General features: G+C 32.7%; 1 protein-coding gene across 2 annotated transcripts in view; it reads right to left on the bottom strand.

The window, feature by feature from the left end:
• The window catches only part of LOC111424575 (uncharacterized), a 39,029-nt gene extending 12,972 nt beyond the window's left edge, over positions 1–26,057 (bottom strand). The window contains exons 1-3 of one of the 2 annotated variants that reach the window (XM_023058165.2): positions 25,555–26,057; positions 24,449–25,487; positions 22,617–22,803 (exon numbers count right to left, since the gene is read on the bottom strand). In XM_023058165.2, coding sequence (XP_022913933.2) covers positions 22,617–22,803; positions 24,449–25,436 — 1,175 coding nt within the window. In that variant the 5' untranslated portion in view covers positions 25,437–25,487; positions 25,555–26,057. The remainder of the gene's footprint in view (positions 1–22,616; positions 22,804–24,448; positions 25,488–25,554) is intronic. The other variant, XM_023058166.2, reaches the window with a different exon arrangement.
• Between the last annotated feature and the right edge of the window lie 692 nt (positions 26,058–26,749).

The raw sequence follows: 26,749 nt of genomic DNA, 5'->3' as shown, positions 1-26,749 counted from the left end.
TATCTATTCGGTGCATTTAGAGCTGTCTGTACTTTCTACTATACAAGTGTATACAAGAAATAATCTGTATAAAAAACGTCGCAATCCGCATTGTAGGATTTTTAGGTACACTTTAAACTTATTCATCCAGATGTGAGGTTAAAAGTTTAGTGAAAAGTGGTGCTGTTGAATTTTGTTGTTGAAATACCTTCTTGTATTTCTTTGATAAATGGTTATTAGGTGTGATTATTACAGATCATTATAAAAAGAAAACATTGAGCTTAAATTTAAAATAAGTCTCATTTCTTAATTTCAATAAACATGGTTTCTAAGAATTTTTAAATTAGCATCTTTTTTGACTCTTTTAAATGTAAGTGTTGTTTCAACATTTTTTTTCTCTATATTTTTCCAATCCAACCCAACAATTATTATACATCATTTTCAAGAGAAAGCTTTGAGCTTTAATTTAAAGTAAGTTTCATTCCTTAATTTCAATAAATACGGCTTCCAGGAATTTTTAAATTAGCATCTTTTTTGACACTCTTAGGTTATACGAAAATGAAAGTTTTATTTCAACTTTTTTTTTTCTCTATATTTTTCCAATCCAACCCAACAATTATTATACATCATTTTAAAGAGAAAGCTTTGAGCTTTAATTTAAAATAAGTTTCATTCCTTAATTTCAATAAATACGGCTTACAGGAACTTTTAAATTAGCATCTTTTTAACATTTTTAGGTTATACGAAAATGTAAGTTTTATTTCAACTTTTTTTTTCTCTACATTTTTCCAATCTAACCCAACAATTACTATATATCATTTTAAAGAGAAAGCTTTGAGCTTTAATTTAAAATAAGTTTCATTCCTTAATTTCAATAAATACGGCTTACAGGAATTTTTAAATTAGCATCTTTTTAACATTTTTAGATTATTCGAAAATGTAAGTTTTGTTTCAAATTTTTTTTTCTCTATATTTTTCCAATCCAACCCAACAATTATTATACATCATTTTAAAGAGAAAGCTTTGAGCTTTAATATAGAATGTGTCTCATTCCTTAATTTCAGTAAATACGGCTTCCAGGAATTTTTAAATTAGCATCTTTTTTGGCACTCTAGGTGCCAACCAAAATGTAAGGTTTGTTTCAACATGTTTTTTGTCAATATTTTTCCAATCAAACCTAACAATTATTATACATCATTTTAAAAAGAAAGCTTTGAGCTTTAATTTACAATAAGTCTCATTCTTTAATTTCAATAAATACGGCTTCCAGGAATTTTTAAATCATCTTTTAAATTATCAGCATCTTTTTTGACACTTTTAGGTTATACGAAAATGTTAGTTTTAACTCAATACTCTTTTTCTCAATATTTTTTTAATTCAACCCATCGATTTAAACAGAAAGCTTCAAGCTTCAATTTAAAATAAGTTTTATTTCTTAATTTCAATAAACACGGTTTCCAGGAATTTTTGAATTAGCATCTTTTTTGACACTTAGACTATGCGAAAATAGGGGGATTGCATATTTTGAAAATTTTATTCCAAAGGCCTTTACTGAGTGTATTTTGATAGCGTTTTAATTCTGTCTGATTCTGTCACAAAGTTTCAAAATGTTTGACTTCTTGGGACACAAAGGGTTAAAGGGAACTGTAAAATTCAATACCAAATTTCAATTAAAGTTTTAATGGACATTTTGTTATTAACAATTTGTTAATATTTACTAGGAATAAGAACTATCGATCTTTAGATGACAATACCATAAAAGATCCATAGATGACATTTTTTTTATTGTTTACAAGTTTTCAGTTTCTTTCAGTTTTTCATCGATGGTTTTAATTAAACTTTAAAGTATCAATTTTAATTTACCAATACTTTTTTAATTCAGTTTTCATTAAAATACACATTAAATTAAATTTGTACTGGAGAATAAATAAACGTAATAAACAATTTTACGATTCTCCAAGAGTGGTTGTGAATCGCAAATTCTCCCTATTACAGGAGAGTTTATAATCAATTTTAAAGCGTCCTTGTTGTGATGGTGTAACAAATTCCCAAGCAAACATCCTTTAAAGATCGTTGTCGCGTCTTTATCGTTACGAGTTTTCCCCTAATGCTTAGAAACGGGAAAAATCGATTTTATTGCAATATTTTTGATTCTCAACTCGGAAATTAACTCATTACTTTTATAATTCATTTTTATTTTTTAGGTTATTTTTAAATATCATTTTTCCCGAGAAATTTCTGATTACTCAATTTCTTTTATACCTAAGATAAAAAGTTTTCCATCTAGTTTTCTAATAACACCGCAAGAGTTTCTTTTTAAAAATTAACTTTATTTATTATAACGATCTTAACAAGTCGGAGGTTAAACTAATTCTAATTCCTAACAATGGAAAAGAATTTACTAAAAGAAATTAAACTTAATTCTAAGTAAAACATCTGCTTCAGGAATGAACGATGGAATGTCCTTATCATCTCTTTTCCAGAAACAGCGTATCTTCTTTATAAGTTCTCACGGGAACATGTAGATATAACTCCTCCCCCATTAGATTCAACTCAGAGGGACGGAAGTTGAATATTATTGGAATCGATAACCTGGGATTTCGATTTTTGATGTTTTCTTATTTTTCTATAAATTAAACACACAATGAACAATATTACGATTACATAGATAATGATTGTCCATGCGTTTGGTAATCTTGTAATCCCATATTCTATCAATGGATTATTGGCGATGATCCTTGATTTCAATTCATGAAGTTCATCTAAACCAATATCTTTTATATGTAGAGTCAAGTTAAGATATGGTAACGTCGGATCTAGTGTTTCTTCTAATTCAGGAAATAATATTGATTTCGTTTCATTAGTTGTTTGGACGTTATTTATTATGGTTCTATTGTTGAATGAAATCTTACATCCCATAGGTATTTCGGACAGGTAAGTTCCGTGCATTCTTATGGTTTCATCTTGATAATTACACTCCAATTTTAGGAATTGTGGTATAGGAATTACCCAAATCCATTGGTTGGTGTTGTCTAATTGCTTCACAATTAATTCGGCAATTTTTATTTCTGTCTCTTTGCAATTGTTTGCACGTTTCCCATTTAATAGTTGTAGTTCACAAGGGCTTTCTTCAGTGAATTGTTCAAGATTTAATTTTTTACAAATATAAAGTTGTGGAAACATCCGTTTACATGGTTGATTTTTAAATCCAAAATACATTTCATTCTTTATCAAATATTTATCTTTTGAAATCACTGTCTTTAGACGATTCTTACTTAGTATTGGGATGGAATACAGGTGAAAATATTCAAATTGGTATGGATAGGTTATAGGAATGTGTATTAAATACGTTACTCTATTGTTAGAAATGTAACATTCAACTTCAATTAATTTTTCGAAAAACAAAGTGTTTTCAAGTGTTAACTCCATAGGTAATTGATTAACGTTAACTTGTTTGGTCAATTGCTTTAATGATCTAAATAAATCAATTACTGTGATTATGCTGGGGTGCATCACTTTTAATTTAGCAAACGTAATTGCATTTTCAACATCCTGCAAAACTGATTGTATCACTTCGTACAAATTTATCATTTGGATCAAAGTATCTTTTATAAACGTAATGTTTCGATCGTATTCAGAATGATTAATTATTAACGAAAGTTGATCGATCTTTGAATCTAATACTTTCTCGTTATGATTAATTTCCATAATTGTTTTATTGAATTTATTAATAATATCGAAACAAATCGAATTTTGGGTGACAATACTAGTACTTAATTTATCTTGATTTTTCTGTAATTGAGTAATTAAATTATCGTAACGTTCTCCGTCTGATGCATCCAAATTGCCTGAGACAGCTTTAAATATTGAACCTAGACCATTGATCAATCCACGTCTTGTACGTTGTGGATGGGGTATAATTTCCTTTAATTTGTTTTCGGTACGTATACAGATTAATCTTAACACTTTCAAATAATTCGACATTTCGAATGAATGTTCATAATTTTTGTGAAGTAGTCCGATAATTGTTTTTGATTTTTGGTAAAGTTTATTCGTTTCGATAATTATTGGATTCAAGTCTTGGTAATGTATGAGCGTGTGAGAAAATTCTTCTACTTTAGCATTTCCTAAGTGAAGGGGTATTATTCCGGAATTCTTTTCTAAATTTCGAATTACGATTTTGTCCGGTAGTCCGAGGACGAGGGGTAACCTATAATTTTAAGAAATATTTGTACTAAAGTCATACGTTTCTTTCAATGGTCGTTTAAGATTATCCATATGTATTTTACCTTGCGTATTGGTAGAGATTACTTTTTTATTAAGATCAGATGTTAAGATATTTGTACTTTTCTCAAATTTATTCGCTAATTTTTTCCTTTCATGCTTTTTAATAAACACTTTTTGTTGTGGCTTGAATAATGTAGGTTTGTCACGGTTTTTATTAATGTTGTCAATAATTGTTTGTTTTTTATTGATCAAATTTTCATTAATTCTGGAGTACATTAACTTTGCTTTTTCTTTATGTTGATGCATATAATCATTCAAAAGATGGGTATTTACATTAATATCGAAAGGGTCGCCGTTATTTATATGGGCATTAATTACATCTACTGGTTTAAATTTAGTAGCAGAATGTAATGATTGATTGTAAGCTAGTATTGCATAAATCATTCTGGATTGTATAGTTGTGGTTGCAAAACCTTCAGAATTTAATAAACGAATGTGTTCAGCAAGAGTTGAATGAAGTCTCTCTATAACACCATTAGATTGAGGATGATGAGGTGTGATAAAATGTAGTTTTATTTTATGAAGTGCCAAAAGTTCGGTAAAAAGGTTATTTTTAAATTCGGTACCATTATCAACTATGATTTGGTTGGGTATGCCATGATGTGAAAAGTAAATTAATAATCTGTCTACGATTTCTATAGCAGCTAAAGAATTTAAAGGATATGCTTGAGCATATTTTGAAAAGCTATCGATAATCGTTAGAAATTTAGATTTTTCTAAAGTATACGTGTCCATATGTATGATTTCAAAAGGTCTTATGGCAGTAGGGGTGATATTTAATTCCATTTTTATTGGGTTCCTTTGATATTTGGCTTGTTGACAGATTTCACATTCATTAATGTAAGTCTGTATAGAATTTTTTAAATTTGGCCAATAATATTTTGATTTTATTCTCTGTTCAGTTTCATCGATTCCTCGATGATTGGATTTACCTTCGTGATAATTTTGAATTAATTCACGTATATCATTACGGTCGGTAACATCTATCAATTTTTGGAGACAACGTTTAAATTTAAAGGAGGGCCATTTAAAATTTCGTCTAAAGATTTCACAAAAAGGTTCGTACAAATCTTTGTCGTCAAAATACAAATGATACTGAATGTTGGGTATAATAAATTGTTTAACAAAATTTATTATTTCAGTCTCTAAGTTTGATTTTGAGAATTGTACATAAATTCGTTGCTTATTTTCAAACAATTTTTCATGTTTGGGTTTCGCTGGACTGTGTAAAACAGAAGATATTATTAATTGATTATACCCGTGATTAATAGGGGTATCGGAAATAGGTATGTCAACTATTGGATTTTGATCGTCATTTGAATGAAGTGTGTCATCTAAATCTGGAATATTATCTAAGTCAATGATATCTAAAGGTTCGTCGTCTGGGTGAACTTGAATAGAGTCATTATCATCGACAGGTACGGAAGTAATATTGGTATTGGAGTCATTCATGTATGCTAAGATATCGAATGTTTCTTTAGTGTTTAATTCTATTCGCGAAAGTGCGTCGGCGTTGGTATTTAATTTACCTTTTTTGTAAATAATGTTATAGTCAAATTCCTCGAGTTTAATACGCCATCGAAGTAATTTGGAATGAGGGTCTTTTAATGAAAATAACCATTGGAGTGGTTTATGGTCTGTTATGATGTTAAATTTTCTTCCAAAAAGGTAGGGTCTGAAATATTTTGTTGCCCAGACAATCGAAAGTAATTCTTTCTCGATTGTCGAATAATTTTGTTCAGAGTCATTTAATGTTCTCGATGCGTAAGCTATAGGTAGATCGCTACCAATTGGTCCTTGCGATAAAATAGCACCAAGAGCTACATTACTGGCATCGGTTGTTAAATTAAATTGTTTTGAAAAATCGGGATATTGAAGTAAAGGTTCATTTATTAACAGATTTTTACAAGTCTCAAAACAATTAACGAATTCTTGATTGTGTTCAATCTTTGCTCCTTTTTTTAAGCATTTTGTAAGGGGTCTCGTTATTCTCGCGAAATCTCTGATAAATTTGCGGTAATAACCTAACAATCCAAGGAATCCTTTAATTTGTTTGGTGGTTTTAGGAATCGGGTACTTTTTTACTGCTGAAATTTTGTCTGGATTAGGTTTTACACCTTCCTGAGTAACTATGTGACCTAAATACGCGACTTCCTTTCTAAGAAATTCTGATTTGTCTAATTGAATTTTAAAATTTGATTGTCTTAATCTGTTAAATACTGTTTTTAGTCTATCAAGGTGTTCTTGTAGGGATGTGGAGAAAATAATTATATCGTCTAAGTAAACAAGACATTTTTCGTTTTGAATACCACGTAAAATGTTATCCATTACGCGTTGGAAAGTGGCGGGTGCGTTTTTTAAGCCGAATGGCATCCTTAAAAATTCATAATGTCCATTTTCACAATTAAACGCGGTTTTTGATATGTCGGATTCATTCATTTCGATTTGGTGGAATCCACTAGCCAAATCTAAGGTGGTAAAATATTGACATTTGCCTAGTTTATCTAACAAATCTGTGATATTAGGCAATGGGTACTTATCGTTTATTGTTTTTTCGTTTAACTTGCGGTAATCTATGACTACACGCCATTTTTGCTTTCCAGTGGAATCAATCTTTTTGGGGACTACCCAAATTGGAGAAGACCAAGGGGAATTACTGGGTCTGATAATTTTTTGATCGAGCATTTTATTAATTTGATTTTCTACTTCTAGTTTATGTATGAAAGGGTATCTATATGATTTCGTATAAATTGGGATTTCGTCTGTCGTTTTGATAGCATGTTTAATTTGATTAGTAAACGTCAAACGGTCGTTTTCATTATAAAATATATCTGAATATTCTCTACAAAGTTCTAAAATTTGTTGTCTTTCTTCATCGTTTAGGTGGTCAGTCCGAATTTTAGATAAGTCAAAGTGTTGGTCTGTATTGTCGTGATGATAACTTACGACATGATTAAATTGAATTGTTTCTAAATCTTTCTCACAGAATTTTTCTACTTTTAGAGGTTTAGTTAAATCTAACGAAACTGAATGATCATTTTTATTAAGTATGGAAGTTATTGCTAATCCCTGGTTTGCGATAGTTAAAGTTTCAGGAATTTCACAATCTTGAATTTTGGTGTATGGAATTATTATTTCTCCGTCAGAAATAGATGTTCTAATTTTAACAATTTGTTCTGTTCTCTCAGAAATAATTATGTTATTGTTATTAAGTATTTCTGATTGATAATACTTTAATTGAATTTGTGCATAAGGTGTTAAAATTATGCCTTTATCATAATCAAGGGTAGCTTTTAATAATCGAATGTTATCTAAGCCAATGCATCCGTCAAATACGTCATGAAACTTAAATAAATAAAATTTAAGTAAATTTTGTTCCGGTAATTTAAATAATTTTGAGGCGGGCATGTAAGTGCTATATTTATGTGTAGATTTCTGCAGAGCTGTTTTAACAATAAAAGGATCGTTTTGAATTAATTTCGGATAAAGTTTAAATGCAATGTCCGGATTTATGAAAGATCTTGAGGCTCCGGTGTCTACCAAAAAATTAAGATTATGTTCGGGTAAGGTGATATAAGATAGGGTGTCAGAACTAGACATGGAATTTATTAAAATTTCCTCTAATTCTACGTTTGATTGGTTGATTGAGGCAGATTGTAAAAATTTTCGTCATTATAGTTATAATATTCTTGTGTATCAGATTCGTAAATATTGTCATTATCGGTATCTCCCGATTCAACTGATTGAAATTTAGGTTGAAAGTCATTGTTAAATTCGATGTTTTCAGGTATTTCAGGTGAAATATTTTCGTCGTTAGGTTGACCAGTTTCAACAGAAAACATTCTCATTCGTTTTAATGGGTTATTTCGTAAAGTATTTGATTGATGAGTGCTAGTGCTCATTGGAGTCGGTGTAGGAAAATTTTTGTTTTGGTTTGGTCGAAAAGCGTTTTGGGGTCTACCAAAGGTTTGAGCATTTGTCGGAAATCTTTGTGGTTGATGATTAAAATTGGGTCTTATATTGATCGGTTGTGAGGGAAAATTTGATTGTCTTGGTTGAAAGTTTTGTTGATTGTAATGTGGTGGTTGATGTGAATTCATTCCCCAGAATTGGTGTGTAAATTGAGGTGGATAATGATTGTTATATTTAAAATGTTGTGAATCTGGTTTAGGAAATTGCGGTTTCTGTACCAGTTTCGGTTGAGAATCAGGTAATCTCATTGGTCTCATGGTCTGATTTTGAAAATAAAGTGTATTATTTTCTTGAATCACAAATTGAAGAGCTTCGTTTAGGGTGGTAGGACGCATGCAACGTATAGTGGTTCCCAAGGGTTCTTTTAATCCAGATAAAAATGTTTTGAGTGTTAATTTATTGTAAAGATTTCGTTTTAAAGCTTTCGCGGGTTCCGTGTGTTCATGCATGTCTACATACGAGCAAATTAAATTTAAAATGTATAAACAACGGTCATAAAATTGATGGGGTTGTTCGTTATTATTTTGTCGTAACATAACTAGGTCTCTATTTAAACAAGCTTCGTCTCTTTGGTCTGCAAAATTACGTTGAAGAGTGATTTTTAAAGACTCCCAGGTGGAGACGTTTTGAATATTTACTACTAATCTAGCATTTCCAGTTAATTTACCAATTAAAGAATTTAGTAAATAAATATTTTGAAAATCGTTAGGTTTACTTACGTCATAAAATGCGGTAATTAAACTTTGACAAGTTTGTATGTAGCGATTCAATTCATTCGGGTTTCCATCAAATTGAGGAACGCAATTTAAATATTCTGGTTTAAAAGCCATTTCTAAATTTAAATTTGGAGTGTTTGTAACGTTTGTGATTACGGAATTTGTTAAGGAATTTATAGTAAGAAATTCTTCTGAAGACAGTGTGAGTCTTTGTAAATTATTGAGCAAATCGTCAACTGACATAAATGAAATGTACTTACAAAACTAAAGTGATTCTCATAACGGTGTTTCTATAGGAAATTGCCTTGTGCCTTGATTGGTTTGGGGGTCCTTCCTGCGGATGTGGACGATGATGTTCCAAATCCCGTGAAATCCGTGAGTCCAGATGTTGAACGATTCAATGTCCGGTCACCGATATCACTGTTCGAATTACCGATTAATCGAAGATACGAAAATTGTTGTACGATACACCAATCTCGATAATCCTGCTGACTGCGCCAGTTTTCTAATAACACCGCAAGAGTTTCTTTTTAAAAATTAACTTTATTTATTATAACGATCTTAACAAGTCGGAGGTTAAACTAATTCTAATTCCTAACAATGGAAAAGAATTTACTAAAAGAAATTAAACTTAATTCTAAGTAAAACATCTGCTTCAGGAATGAACGATGGAATGTCCTTATCATCTCTTTTCCAGAAACAGCGTATCTTCTTTATAAGTTCTCACGGGAACATGTAGATATAACTATCTCCAACTTTTTATTCGTATAAAAATTTTCCAATCGCAAGTATACACTTTATCAAGTTATTCCAACAAAGTTGTTTTCTTTAATTTCAAATCTGTCTTTGACGAATGGTTTATTCAGTTTCAAGAATTGTTCGCATTTCGAATTGCAATTTTCCGAGAGGTTAACGTTCAACTAATTTTCCACGGGGTGAGACACGCGAAATCACCTCGCAAAAGCTAATTACACGTTGCCCCAGTAACTAAAATCCCCAATATCTGCCGTTTCCGAGCGGTTTCTAAACTATTGTTTTCGCAAATTGAGCGTTTGCTTCTCAATTAGATCTTTGTTTTCAGTGAATACACTAAATTATTGCAAGGAAATGTTTTTATATCAATTAATAGGAAAAGAGAAAATCTCAATGATATAATTATTATTTTATATCGTAAAATATACACATGTTAGCAAACATTCTAATTAAAATTTAACCGTATTCGGTCCTATTTAGTACGTACTCCAAATGCTTTAGCATAAATTTTACATAACAACGCTTACGGCACTTAGGATTAAGGAGGAAATTCATCAGGGATTCAAAACAAGAACTTGCTAACTCAAATAACGTTAAATTAAAAAAAACTTCGTTTTCGCAATTTATTTGGGATGGATCAATAATGATAATGGTAACCTACCGAGTTGTGGGAGTTATTGTGTATTTTCTGGGCCAGGTTACCATAAACCGGAAGTTACTCGGAAGTGTATCGTGTGAGTTGTGTTTTTGAAAAATGACTCTCGGGTTATCAATCACATTTTTTTTTTCAAATGTAATTTATGTAATGAAAGCTAAAAAGTAAACTACAAAAAAGAATGATTTCATTGACGTTACAAAAGAAAGTAGCCCTGAAATAAAAAAATTAAACTGAACGAGGAAAAGTATTGAAAAAGACATTACAAAAAGTGCAACTAAATTTCACTTGACGTTTAATATCCGAAAGGCAGTCGTCCGTTAGAACTTGTTACTTCCGCAAAATTGCCTCGGATATATCTGTATGTGTGAGAAGGATAGGAGTATTTTTGTGATCGCACATTTAATACGAATTTTGATTTGAATGCCAGTTTGTAAACGCATTCTTTACCCATGTCGAAATCCGGGACGTATTGATCCCGTTGGGGGTCAAAAAGTTATATTTGGGGATTATTTGTTTGAAAAAGATTGATTAAAATTTATCCATCCGTTAATAATTCCACCATTTTTTCAATTAAATCGTTTTATTAATTTTATATCTGTTTCGAGTATAAAAGTTCTGGAGTTTTAGAGTCTTGAGTGTCTGTTTTTGGAATATGCGAGTAATATTGCAAACAAAATCAAATTTTTTCAGACTTAAGAAAAACAAAGACAAATGTGAAACTTCACTTGCCAATGTTGTTCTTGCGTGGTTCCGGTTCGAGTAGTTGAACTTAAATGTGTCGCATTTAAAGCAAATTCAGGGCGAAGCTTCAAGTACACTGAAAGAGGAAATTGAACCTTTTTGACAAAAAATAATTCGATGGATAAATCATGAAATGTTATTGCAATTCCAGATTTCTAGTGCGGTCGAACTGGACTGTTAGAACGTGCTTTACTTGAAAATACATAAGCCTTCAGGCAGAAAAATCGGAAAGAAAGAATATCAGCCTTTGTGCTAACACCGAAGGATCGTATAAATTGACGCCAGTCATCGTTGGAAAATCTCGTAAACCTAAAGTTTTAAAAGGCGTTATGTGTCAAAAAGCGTACTTCACAGCGAATATTTTCAAAGATATGTTTTTTAACAACTTTATTCTTGCAGTTATGAAATTCCAGGAAGAGAAGTTTGCAATATGACCAGATGATGTAAAATATTTATTGCTCGTTAGAAAATTTAAAAAAATCCAAATTAAAACCCACAATTTTAAATTTCGCGATTACATGGAAAGAAGTCAAAGTCCAAACATTAGGAAATAGGTTGAAGAATTTATTTGGTGATGAAGATATAGACATTGATTCAGAAGGATTAAAAGTTCTTGCTGTACAACACAACATTCGAGAAAAATTAGCCGAGGAAGATATGTTGTAATGATTATAGCATGAATTACGAATTAAGAAATTATACAAGCTGTTTAGGACTTGGAACCATGGGTTTCTGAAGGATTATCGATGGGCTAGGATGTAAGTTAAATTGTTTAAGTTTAAGTACAGAATAATACCAGGGTATTTCAAGATTTGTGGTTTCCCAGTTGATCGTTGGTACTTCATAAATTATAATGATTCGTCTATCAATCTACTCAAGTCTCATTTGAGCTATTACTTAGACTTAGCGTCGAGGTTCTAATCTAGTGCCGCTTCACATTCTTTTCTTTATTAATGACATGACTTTTTATTATCCGGACATAGACAATCCTACCGACTTCGCACCACCCAGGAGTTCCCATTCCTCAGCCTTACAACGAGACACTGGTCTTCAGAACCTAATTCTAATTGTCCTTCCAGTCGACCAGTTGACCAGACTGTAGTATCTGTAGGAATACTAATACAGCATCTTCCACGAATGGCTAGAATTAGAAAACCCGATATTCAATATTGACTCAAATTATTATCTCCTGAAATGACACATGCTTTAATGTTTAGGTTGCTTGAGTGACATTCAAATTTACTTCATTCTCCTGGCAAAATTCCAATTCAATGCTCATTTCACTATTTCTTGATGGTGAAGGATTCATTTTCATTTTTTTCTTGTCCAATTTCTTTATTATTAGACCAAAGCTTTTTATTGTTTAATCCTTTTTTTAGATTTTTTTATAATAAATAAGTACCATGAATCGGCTAGTATCTGGAGAAGCTTTTTTTCGTCAGCAAGATGAGAATTTACGAGGCAGAGCTTTACAACTTTTCCCGATGTGGCCACAGTTGGAAACGTAATCTATCGCAAAGTCACTATTGGACACAAAACTCAAAAATTTGATCTTGAAAGGTTCTGCAGTCCGAAGATAAACTCTCCCTGTGAATACCTCATCACATGTTTTGAGTTAAATTTTAACCATGCGGTGGTGGCAGCAAGAAAGACAGCAAGATCGCCTAATTGTTCATTAAAATAAAGGGGGTTCTATACATTCGTCTTTTGGAGTCCCTATTGTTTTCCTTCATTTGGATCTATTTGAATGTAGCTTGCATGCAAAATTGAAAACGTCATCTTTCAAATGTACGTTTCATTTCTAATGTCTTTCTTGTGAACGCTGCCGTAATAGAAATAATGCAACGCGCTGCGAAAAACGCCGACATAAAATAGGGGTCCCCTAACTATTATTTATCGCTAGGGTGCATTCAGATTCAACGTTAGGCGACATCCGACGTTTAAAATTAATTGAAAATCCCAAACATCTGAATGAAATTTAAACGCCCAACGTTATTTTGACGTTTTACTTCTGTGTTAATCAACAACTTATGGGATAATTTCTTTTTTCACGAGTAACGTCATCTAAATCATTCTCTCATAGATAAGAGCGTAAAGGATAGAAACCCTAATTAAGCATTTAAATTTTGAGAATGCTTTATTTTTACTACCATGAAAGAAACTTTTTAAGTCTTTTTCCGTATTTCTTGGAAAAGATCCAAATAAGATCCTCTTTCTAATAAAACCTCTAGCTATTCAAGTTCTATCTCATTACACTACTTTTCTTTGAAAGAATTCTTAGAATCCTTATTTGCTATTCTTTAATTATCCCAGCTTTCATACAAAAACTTGTTCTTCTTTGTGTTTTTAGTGCTTTCAATTTTCTCTGAATCGAACAAAACATTGCAAATATTCCCCGTATGAATAGAATATAGCCCTTATATTCTCCCTATTATTTCTAATGCATCCGAATTTACTATAGATGTACTTTACCGAGTGCTACTAGATAGTATATATATAGGGCGTTTATTGATTTTGTTATCAAAAGGGCATATCGTAGAAGCAACTGCCGCATAGGACAACGGCTCATGGTATATCCAATTTATTCCGACGCGAATATATAGATATACATATATATATATATCTTCGGCGGTTAATCAAACAAACCGGAGAACTGTGCAAACAGCGAGTGGTGTGCCAATTTGCCCCCTAACAGGATGAAGATTTTCTCGCTCTTTCTCCCTCATCGCTTTCCATCGGTTAAACGGTAAATATTGCCTCTCACAATTTTTCAATACCTTTACGTCATCAAAAGGAAAAAGTTTTTGATACATCAATATTGATGTTGAATTTGCTTCAAAGCTGATTGAAATTAAAAAATGATTTCTAAAAAACATAACAAAAATTTGTTAACAGGTTTAAAAATTAAGAACTATGATCATGAGGCCATTAAGTAATTTGTCGAATGAAAAATATAAATCATGGTATAAGCCCGTAAGCGTGGTAACGAGCACCGGAGCCGCCTCCGTTCTGGAGAAAGACGTCAGAGGTGGAAATATACAAGGTTTTCCCTTAATTTAAAACGGTAAGTGAAGGGTTTCGAGGTTAATGGAAATGGGGGGCGCTTCTAGTGGCACGGTTATCATAATAAACTTTATGACGGTAGTTTAAAATAAAAACAAAACTTAAATTCGTGTTAATAATCATAACACTAAACAAAATTAAGTCTGTAATTATATTAAAAATATTATTTGGGAAAATATTAATTTAAATTAAAAGAAACATCAATTAATAGGAAACTAAAACACTCTCTGTAATCTATAAATTGATTGATTGTAAAATGAGATAAATGATGTTCATTTACTAATGGGTTCGTTTGATTTTATTGACAGGTTACGCGGGAATGTTGAAAAATAACCCATATATACCTTTCAATACAAAAGTGGAGTGTTTTCTCATATCAATCCATTCTAATTACATTATAACTTCATTCGTACCAACATTTTTGTTGCCACGTTGTATTTTTTATTTAATTCCTTAATGGATGGAAAATAAAAGTGTGGTGTTATTCATACATATCATATATTTATAAGCAATTTGTATTATTGACGTTCACATCAAGCGAACATACCTCTAAAATCCTAAGGGATCAAAACTGAAGAGTAACTGACGTCGCGTCGTCTGAAGTTCCTAATAGCAGAGAAACGAAGAGAAACTGACGTCGTTGTCGCTGGCGTCGTCGTTACCGAGGAACATAATGGGTCGTATTGAGGTAAGCTTGTCTTTGTTTCAAGTTCGATGATGGGACAGCAAGGTGAAGAGAGACGTTCGTTCCATTGAATGGTCGCCTCTGATGAAAACTTAACCGTCTCGTCAAGACGATCATCAAATTCTACGGCCCAGATTGATCGTTTGTTTGGTTACGATTCGTTAACGATTTTTTTAAAAAAGTGTTAGTTGAAAAACAAAATCAGTTCAAATTATAAGAAAGTTATATTAAATTTATTTTGAAGTTATAAAGAAATTTAAGATGAACAGTTCCATTTCTAAATCACTTTTTTATTTCAGTTAGTGGCTTTTATTGAGTTATGTGACATAATTGAAATTACGATGCCTACAAGTGGCAGCCTGCATAAAAAAGGAAATTCAAGGGTAACCAGTTTATTATGTTACCTTTTATAAACACTGTGCAGATACCTTAACCAAGGCTAAGCCCTCAACAAACAAGTTTAGAGTGTAGGCTAATCTCATCTAAAAGTAAATTGAGTGCTTCTTTTAAAAAATACATTAACTAAGGTGACTGTCACTTACATGATATAGTTGATGTAAAAATCAATTAATACACCTTCTTAACCTAACTACCTGTTATGGCAAACCTTACGGCACCTATCAGCAACTATTATATTTATGAAGTCTAACTTAGAACTGTATCAAAAAACACAACTCCGAAGAGCCTAGTCCAAGAGACCTTGCCATTGTTATTTATGGATGCTGGCAAATTCGAGCAATATTTCAATAAAAAGAATACTATCAGCGTCTTATTGAATGAGTGGAAAAATTGTCTATATTGATATCTTAACCAAATATTGTATATGTTAACGAAAACTCAATGAGACTTGGCCTAATATCTGCCTATGGAAATGATTGTTATGTTAATTTTTCTGCAAATCCACACCGATCAATATTTTTGAAAGATTTGAACACACAATATTTGCTATGCCAAATACTTGGCTGACGCTGATTAACCAAGAGAAATAGTAATCCTGTATAATCGATGTGCACTACCATATGGGCGAGCCTACTGCTTTCAACTGTTACAATACCATAGAATAAGCTTTGGTGGAAGACAGGATCTAATCTACATGATGCAAATATAACGTGGCCAAGCTCAAAAACGAAATTACATAATGATTTCTATTACATCAATCTTCACCGACTTATATTACAACTATGAAGATGTGATGGTAAGCGTATAAAGACTGCTGAAAAAGTCCCTATCCCTGTCGTTTACCTCCCCCCATATGTCCACCCCTTCCCTTCTTCTGTTATTTATCTGCCTCCGAATAACCCATACTTTTGTAACATTCCCTCCTCTCTCCTTTACCATATCTAATCTTCCACTCCCTAACTTCCTTCCAACACTCCCCCAGGATCCTGCAGTATGATTTTCTATCTATCATTTCTTCTGATTTAACTGCTCTTCTGCTCGCCTCCACCCTCAATTCATCCTCACAATATACCCAGGTGTTTCCCTTGCCAAACCCAGAATCCACCTTCAGTACCGATTCTGTACGTCCTCCAGAATATCCTGCCTCCTCCATCCTCAAATCTCCGCTCCATACATCATTGCACTCCTTACCAACCCATCAAACATAATCTTTCTCTTTCTGATGTCCCTTCCAAACACTCTCTTACCCCACCCACAGACCATCCACCTACGTTTCTCATCCTATCTTTGCTCTATATTCCTGCCTTGTAGTATTATCTCTTGTCCTTGATTAGTTTCTTTGCTAAGTAGTTTAGATTTTTGTGTATTTATATTGAAATCAATCTTATTTGCTGCCTCTTTTAATTTTCTTGATTTGTATTGTATTTGTTTTGTTGTACATATTATTAGGAAAACGTCATCTGCAGATTCTAAATCTTTCAATTTTGCAAAACCTTACAAGTTCATACTTGATATATTATCTATTGTTCATTTCATTCTCCAGTCCATTATTGTTAGGAAAATCAAGGGGCGCAGGATACCATCCTGTCATCTCATCTTCTATTGTACTGAACTGGAAACACTAGTTGAAGGATTTCAAAATGGTCCATCCAATTAGACCTAGATTAGGATTAGAAATCAGCGAACGGAGGGGTATAGAATGAGTTGGATGTCTAAATACTTTCTCCTCTCTTCTACTTAAGTTAGTAATATTGATTGGAAACAAATAGAGTAGAACGTCATAAAACGCACCTTGCGAAAATGTACGAAGTAGGAAAGGTTACAATACCGGAAACAAGACAAAGCTTTTTTGAATTTTGAATCTAAGCTATATTCAGATGATGGATCTGAACGAAGGAAAACAACAGACTGCAGAAGACAAGTCAGATATCAAGACAGATATAGTTTTGGTAAACCCGTGTCAGGATCCTTGATATACGAAAAAGCCCTTTTAATACCGGCTGGTTAAAAAATTTTAAGTCAAGACATGGGATAAGGGAATTGAATATTCAAGAGAAGGGTATTTCTTCGGACAGTCTTGGGGCAGAATCTTTCAAGATCACATTTTTTTCTTTTTTTGGCCAATGATGGCTTTTCTCACACTGATAGTTTTAAACTGAACGTTTATAACTATGACGGAACTGGGATAAATAAGTAAGCTCTGCCACGAAAATGATTAGCTAGCTTGTTGCCGACAAAAAATGCTCCACGTTTTAAAGCAAGTAGAGGAGATTAAAACTTTGGTAGCTGTGTATGATGTTGAAAAATGAGTACGGGTTACGATTTTCACGAAAAACGAGTGCTAAACACCTAAAGCAGTACAGTTGATCCATAATCCTATGTGTGATATTGAAAATTGTAGTGCAGCTTTTTATTATACATTGTATAATAAGCAAAATAGCGATGTTTATATCTAACTAAATTACAATGTTTTTTTCATAAAAGAATCTTATTATAAATTCCTAATTCCCAAGAGTAAATACGCTAAAAATTCAGATTCGCCTCAACGATCGGAGGAATTAAGTAAAAAAAAAACAGGGTTAAATCGGGTAAATTCATCGAAGGATTTTTTTCTCTTTTTATATGAAGAAATGAGAGAGGTGATAATTTTAATAAGAGAAGCTCGGTCCGCTGCTCTGCTGCACTCGAAACGTTTTAACGGGCGGTTTTAAATTGTCACATAATGGTCTCGGGTATCAGCGTTTTAGAAACTTTGATCTTTTACTCGTTTTCTAGAGTTAGTTAGTTGAGTTTTTGGGGACTTGGCACAAGCCCGCGATGGGCTTTCGCCCCGCAATCGACCCAAACTTCAAGTGACGTAGATTACAAAAGAAGGTCAAAAAGTGTTACTTTATTAGGATACAAAAGAAAGTTTTTCATTTATTTCTTTTTTATCTAATTTGAGTATAAATCTTTGAAAAATCTAAAAGTAATTTTCCATCCTGTTTTGTTAAAAGTAAGGGTCTCTATGACAGCAGCAAATCTGGATCAATTCGACGTCTACGTCGGCGGACCGAGTGAGTTTTCTCTCATTTTTATTTCTTTTCGTTTCTTTTACTTTTTTTTTCCTTGAGGGTAACCATGGCGAATACGAACAGGTGAGAATTCTTGAGTTCTTGTTCGGGGTGTAACAGGTGGCTTTTGTACGAAATGAATTCCTACAAAAACCCTTTTTTAATCTTCCACTAGTTTTCCATCATAGTCGGTCAACGTTTTTTCCTTTTGCAAAAGGAAATACGAGTACGAAAAGTGTTCGTGAACAACTTTTACTACTTAGATTTAAATTTGGATTTCTTTATCTTTCAAATGAAATTCTTTTATTTTGTTTTCTTTTTTAACACGAAGTGAAGTATTAAAATATGATGATGATCTGACACTAAGCTTTCCAATGCTGGCGAATAACAGATTTATTTTTTTGTTTTGTTGTATTTTTTTGTTTATTTTGATGGAATAATGAGAAGGGGGAAATGTAATAAAATACCACTGGGGGATTTATTCATTATTTGAGAATGTCACCGGCGCAGTTAGAAGCCTAGGCTTTAGAATTTCAAACCCCTTCCGGTTTGCAATATCAGGGAAAGGTATTGTCTGCGAGGTAACATTAATCCCAATTAATTCCTGGAGGATTTCGGTCTCCGTGACTTCGGGGAAGTTTTCACTCCCTTAATTTATGATCGATGAAGTTTAAATACTTTATAAAATATTCCCAGTATATGTAATTTAATCTGACGTTTCTTTTTTGATAGATTACGAAATAAATTTTTAAATTGGGTTTCATGTTGAAAATTACTAGTATATTTTGTTATTAAATTTATTTATAAAAACAAGACCGTGTATTATTTTATTGATTATTTAATTAAAGAACTCTGATAATATTAAATTTAAAACTGAACATACAATACGTGAATAATCATCATTATTTAAAATAAATAAAGCATTGTAGTATCAAAATTCTATTTACACAAATTCTACGATCGATCCGGAGCTTCGAAAGTTTCGGTTCACCTTCATCGTTCAACTTGAAGGATTTCGGAAAGGCGGATGTTTACTCCTTGTAAAGTAACAAATTACTCTTGGGGGAAGACGACGAGACGGTGAGATAATAAAGGATTAATTTGCTTCGAAAATCAATTTAAGTAGAATAACGTTTCTCCGTAACGTTACCGTATTCATGAGTTTCGAGGTGTGCAGAGTCCGAAGCATCCGGACTTGTGGCTCAGGCTACTACAACTAGAATTGCTAATTCCGAGAATAGCCTCCTACTAAAATCATCATACTGTTGTGCTATTAAGCTAGGATCCTCCTATTTGCAAATTGAATCAATCCTATTATAGATCACTTCCAAGTTTGTAACGGTAAGTTTTAGGTTAATTTACGATAAACATATCGGACAATTCCATTTATACTAATTTGTAGTGCATTACAATCGAGGTTGTGTTATAAATTGACTTTAATCCAAGAAAATAAACAAGAAATGTTTCTTGACATCTTAACACAAATCTTTTGTGAGGTTCAATGTTAAATTAGCAAATCATGTAAACGTAATTGATGGATCTGTAAAACACATAGAATTAAAAGCTTCTGGAAATTGAGCGTTTTGACAAAAATTAGTACAATGAATCATAAAATGTTATTGTAATCCCAGGTTTATAATGTCGACGAAACTGGTCTGTTATGGCGTGCTTACCTGAAAACACACAAACCTTTAGGTATGAATAAATCGAGAACCAGAAGAAAAATCGGCAAAGAAAGAATATTAGCTTTGTGTTAACGCTGATTAAGCCCATAGACCAGTCACCGTTGGAAAAATCTCGTAAACCTAGAGTTTTAGGAAACATAATGAATAATCTTCCCGTTTTGAACTATAATTCTTAAAAGGTGTAGATCACAGCAAAACACAAGATTGAATTTTCAAAGAATTTATACCTTTAGTCAGGAAATTTCAGGAAAAAAAGCTACCAGATGATGTAAAACTGCTTTAATATAACGCACCTTCTCATCCATTTGAAAATATATTACGTTAAAGATAACGTAATTGTATGATTTTGCCGAAAAATATCACATCGATTATTCAACCCATGGACCAGGAAATAATTTTAACAACTAATAGTGGTGCTGGAGAAGACATAAGTAGACAAGGGACGTTGGAAAAATTAAAAAATTACAATTCAAAATCCACAATTTTGGAAAGCATGGAAAGAAGTCAAAATACCAATATTAGAAAATAGATGAGAGAATTTTTTTTGATGACCAAGATTATTGAACTGCTCTACAAAATAACATTCGACAAGAAGTAGCCGAGGAAGATATGTTACTGTGGTGAGGAGTCAATTATGGGGCCGTTAAAAAACAAACAGATCTGCTCAGTAAAGTATAGATAAGAATTTGTGCCATAACACATTAAGAGTTAGAGAGCTCAATGAGGTATTCAGTGATGTTGGATTTTAGCAAAATGTTTGATGTGGATATTTATGACCACATCGCGAATAGCTTAGTAAACTGGCTTTCCAACTTGCCCCAAACCGACGTTCAGCAGCATAGAGCAAATCAACGATTTGTAGCATATCTCTATTAGTGATGGAACGAATAGTGATTTTGCGATAAGCCGGCTCTTCTTCGGCCGGATATCCGGTTATTCGGCATATCTACCCGGCCATTATGGTTATAATTTCTGGTGCATTTCTGAAGTGATACCCTACATTACCACATTATTGCGATATTTGAATAAAAAAGGAATGAATAAGAAAGCTGATAAGATATGTACAACTTATTTGGATCCAAGATACAAAATGAACTTTTTTGATGCTAATTTAACTAATGAAGCAACTCTAAAAAGAGGATACTTTAATTAATAATTGGCGATATTTCCACAAGGATCCTTCAAGAATGAATTTTATAGCGAATTTTGAAAGTTATCGATGAAAATTGCAATATCGAAAATTTTATCAAAACTTCAAATATTGTTTTCCCAAAAACTAAAAGTTATTTTTCAAATCGTGTTGGTTCATTGGAAAGAGGACACTTTTATTAACACTTTGGGAAATTTTCATACTTATATTCCATGAAATCGATTTTATGCGAATTATTAGAATTTAATCGGCGAAAATTACAAAATTCGAAAAAATTGTCGATTATTTCAAAAATTTATTTCTCAAGAACTATAGGTGATTTTTCAAAACGGCTTTTTGAATTAAAAAGAGGATACTTTAATTAACAATCGAAAGTGATAACAGAGACAGTTCTGTTAGTAATGAATTTGATGATGAATTACAAGCGAAGAGAAGGAAACTAGACGAAACTGCAACAAGAGATTTTATATATCGTATTACAATGAGGTTGCTAATGACAAACGTGATACAAATAAAGTTGTATTCAATGAAAAAAGTTCTATTGGGGTTGAACTTGATTATTATCTGTAGTGTCCAACACCTAAAAGAGATATTAATTCCTATGAATGGTGGAGTAGTAAGTAATAGGTTTTTAATATCCGGTCAAAGTCGGATACTTAGTAACTATCCGGTATCCGGCCGGATTTAAAAAAAATGGCCGGATAGTTGCAGGATATCGGTTCCACCACTAATCTCTATCATTTTTTTATTACTTTTATTTTTGATTTATTAACGTTAAAGGACTCGTTGTATACTAATCGCTTTGCTGCGGCGCGCTCTTCAAAGTAGAAATGCGAAACGCATTTACCCTTATCGAGAACGGCAATATCACGCCATTGTAGCACTATTTGTTTCACGTAGTGGGAAAAGTGTTACCTTAATTGTTCAGTGTTCAAGTGTTACGTATTCTGTATTATGTGGGATGAGTGGGCGGATTTTAATAAGCTGATAAAATCGTTGCATACATTATCTACGGAAATAATAAGCTTTGGTAATAATAAGTTAGAAATAAGTTCTGATATTTTAGTTACATGTTTGTTAGTCAGATTGTCAAAAGACATTTTTTGAAATTGTTTCTCTCAATTCAATACTAAAACATTAAAATAAATCGTAACAGTAGAATTTAAGAACAGTCTAAGAAATGGATAGATCTATCAGAGTTCTTTCCACGAAAATTGAATTTTAATGTTCTGAACTCCCAAAACTTAATAAAATATAAACATCTCAATACCTATTTTCCACTTGAGCGCTATAAGAACTTTTTACGGATTTAAGTAATAAAAACTTTTCAAGTTTCAGATTTCAAGAATTCGAGGAGTACCTAATTTTTTCCAACGGCTGTAAAATTTTATAAGGTCGCACAAAACTTCGCTACCGTCGCGTCAAATAAAACCCGTGTCCAAATCTCGAAACGTAAAGTGTCGATTCAAACTTACTTGCTGGTGGTCGAATTGACGCTTGTGTTCGACCTGGACCTTCTATTGATAATCGAATCGCCGCAATTCACAACGCCTCCTTTGTTCGTTATGCTGAATGTGCGAAGCCTATACAAATCGTCGCTTAAACGGGGGTTGTACGGTTTTTCCGGTAATGAACACACTCTCGGTCTTATATGGTCTGGCACTGAAATAAAAAATAAATTGAAATTATTTCTGTTTTTGGAATTTCGGTTTAATATCGAAATTGAAAATCATTATCAGCTAGCAACACATGCGGCGCGAATACAGGTGATAGAGAAGATAAATGATATTGTGCACGTTATTCCAAACGTGTATTTTGGAATTAATCAGAGTGGGACTTCGAAATGTATACCTAGTGGTATTTCGTTGAAAATCACAAAATTCCGTCGAATACAACCCTATTGAATGCTATCGGGCTTATTCAAAACCAGCTTAGATTAACCGATAGAAAAACGTATAATAGATAGCAAGCAACATATTTTTAGTTTTCAAATTTAATAACGTCAGCATACCGTATTGATTGGCATGTTTTCAGTTTTGTTTATTCATGTCGATTATTCATACCGACTACAATAAATTTGATTACATCATACCTGTTTATTTAATTCATGTTCAATCATGTAGACCACCTGTTCAGATAAAATATAATATTAAATTCAGGTCAACAAGTTTTCGGTAAGCTAAATAGCAACAACAATAACTAATAATAATAATAATAATAACAATGACGTTGCGTAATACAATTAATATTCATATACTATATCCATATTCTATTCATTAGACAACTCAAATACCTGAATATGCATCCGTATACCTAAGGCATATAATGGATTTAACCCGTTTGCATAACAATGGGATTTGTTTACGTAGACTTAATGGAGAAAATTTACACAACTTAATAAAATTATTATATAACGTGGTATTCATATTGATTGTTTTGAATTTGATGTAAGTAATTAAGAGGGTTTTTGTAATTATGTTTTTGAATGGAAATAGATAAGTTGAGTAGGAGATTACCGCTATTGTAACTTTGAACAAATACGAGTTCCGCTATCCTTTAATGGATCTATTTTACAGGAGTGTATTGTTTCATTCTGGAAACTATTAAGCTGATTTAGCTACAACTCATTACAGGCTATAATATACTGTTATATTAAATAAGCGAACGGACTTTAATGAAACATTTCCAAAGTGAATTTAATAAAATTTAAATTAAGGCATATAACGAAGGTAGAATATTTTTCATGATCTGTCAAGTCAAAGCGCCAAGGGATAACATATTTATTCGTCGCAACTTGCTACAAGTTTTTTCTTTTTCCAAGATTTTCTCTAAGAGGACTTATTCCAATTTGCAGTCGTGATAATCGTCCCACCAGACAGGTTGTAGTGGATAAATTCAAGTAGAAGTGTTCTCAATCATCATGATATTATGCGTCGCATCTACATTCTATTAACGATTATTATTTCGCGGCATCTTTCATTTTTATTTACCAAAACAAATATATGGTGAAACTTACATCCCAGTAAAGAGACATCATTATGTCTTAATTAACAATAGATATTCAAATGTAATGCCGTAGTCTCCAATGGTCTAAAAATGATGTAAGATATAAAGATAACTTATATTTAACTATTAATATGATCTCTAACAGTTACCATATAAATGGTTTTGTTAAATTAAGACTTGTTTATACAATACTTATTTTTTTCATGATCCTGATATGTTGTTCTCCAAACTTACAGCATTTCATAGAAATGGTCATTAATAACTAAACTTTCAAATCTATAGTTTGAGATTTAAAAATTACCTGGTAATTCCAAAAAATTCGAAGTTCTTCTCTGTCTTCCTCTCGCAGTATTTTGAAAATTTAAAGGTCCAATATCCTCATTCGATACATTAGACATATTTGAAGCGACCGAATCTCTCGATCCTCGCCTCGATGCCAAATAAGCTAAACCTCCCTTAATCGAGCTTTTCCGTCGGGGTGATGATGGTCTGCTCAACGAAGTAACTGTTGTGTGTCCGCCGTCGTCAGTCATATCAGTTAGATCGGAAGTCGACTTACGGCATCTTTGTAACGATTTTTTTTCTTTTTTGTCATCGCTTGCACTTCTGCAGCTCTCGGCGGCGGCATTGATTGACCTAGTGGAAGAGTATCGTTCGTCGTAACCAGGATTCGTACGAATATTAATCGAGGAACGTTTCGACTTTTTATCTTTAATCGACGAATGTCGACTTCTTTTAATTAAATCCGTATCGTAACCACTGGTATAAAAATCGGAACTATGATGAGAATCCGAATCGAGACTGTTACAAACTTTGTACTCAATATCTTGGTAATCGAGATTGGGATGCTTTTTCGTGGACGTATACTCAAGACTTGACTTCGCGGATCCGGAGGAGTCCGTTTTTGAGGACTGGTAAGCTTGCTGGCGATATAAATTTTTAGTCGGAATCGGTTTCGGTGGCGATTTTAAATCAAAATCAAAATAATTTTCTTCTTTTTTCGCGTTATCATTTTGGCTTCGAGGCGAACGAACGGGGGATTTCGGCGTTTTAAAATCAAACTGTTGGGGTCCGCTAACGTGGAAGCTCGGAGATTTCGGCGAACTCGGATAAAAATCCGAATTTTTACCCCGATTCTGATAAAAGGAGGTCGGACTTTTCGGCATGCCGGCACTTTCCGTCGAAGAACCGTACGATATCTTCGAAGACGTCGACGCGACCGATCTCCTAGACGAGGATCTTATCGACGAAGACCTCGATAACGAACTGGTGTTATTCGTACTGCTCATTTCAAAGTTTCAACAGGTGGTGATTCCTGTCGGACGTCGAACTAGATTTCACTTTGAAAAGAAAAATGATCATTTTTTTAGCTATTTTACGTTCAGTCTAATTGGATTATTCCCTTACCTTTATTTTTTATACTAAACGTTTTCGATCGTGGATATATTTGGAGTGCCGCACTGCAGCATATCACTCCTGCAGGATTTTGCACAGAACTAAGCGAAGGCTTTTCGAGCGAGGAAATGCTGGAAAATGGTAGTAGAGTGGGGGCAGGGTTTATTTGGAGGGGGTTTAGACACTTTAGCCCTGGAATAGGCACATTTTTCTGCATTATATATTTATGTAAATATTATTTTTATTTGCCGATTTTACTTAATGTTTTGTTTTTGAACAACACTTGTTATGATATAGTAGAAAACATTTCTTTTGAAATAGACACATTAAAATTAGTGCCAGTTATTTTACTTGTAATTTGTGGGTTAGTAAGGGTTCATAACGTTTAAAATGCTTAAATCATTGTTGTTATTACCTATCGCTCGGATTAAATTTAAAATATAATAGGGCCATCTAATATAATCTAGCGAAACTATACGTTGGTGTACCGTATGTTTTCGTTTTTATTTCTAAATCAAATTATTTTTAAAGGTTTATTTAATAAAATTGCAAAAAAAACTTTAAATCTTGTGGTCTAAACTTGTTTTTCGAGATAAGTTGGCTTAAGAATAGTAATGTTTAAATGTCATTTTATTGGCAAAAGTGTTAGTCAACAATAATTATATATTATTAGAATTATTTGATGTACAGATAAGGTTTGTTCCAAAAAGCGGTCGGACTCGTCCGTTACTCGTCAAATGCAATCGCATGAATCGCACATGTCAAGTAATGTCACATTTCAGCGGATTTCATTGCATTACTTAACTGTGCGATTGCATTTGACGAGTCCACGACGAGTCAAACCGCTGGTTGGAACAAACCTATAATTGAAATGAATTTTCAAGGCAGAGGAAGAGGAAGAGGTAGAAAATTCGAAATGGGTAAAAAGTTAGCTGATCTGTCAAATGAACAAAGAAAAATAATAAAATTTCGTAAATCTTTGCTTGAAATCGTAAAAATAGTGAAGCGTGCTGCGCTTCACTATTTCTACTACACAATGCCTAGTGCGGAATTATAAAAAGACAGGTGAAATTAACCAAGCACTACAAAATGTAAATCGATCGAAGCTAACAAGAAGAAATCATTCATTCCTACGTCATCAAATCCCTAAGGATCCTACCGTAAGTGGTGTGGCACTCTCTACAACAGTCTTGAACAGGTCTTTGAT

Source organism: Onthophagus taurus, chromosome 7, assembly GCF_036711975.1.
Source record: "Onthophagus taurus isolate NC chromosome 7, IU_Otau_3.0, whole genome shotgun sequence".
Classification (NCBI taxonomy): Eukaryota; Metazoa; Arthropoda; class Insecta; order Coleoptera; family Scarabaeidae; genus Onthophagus; species Onthophagus taurus.
This window is presented reverse-complemented; position numbering and strand designations above follow the sequence as displayed.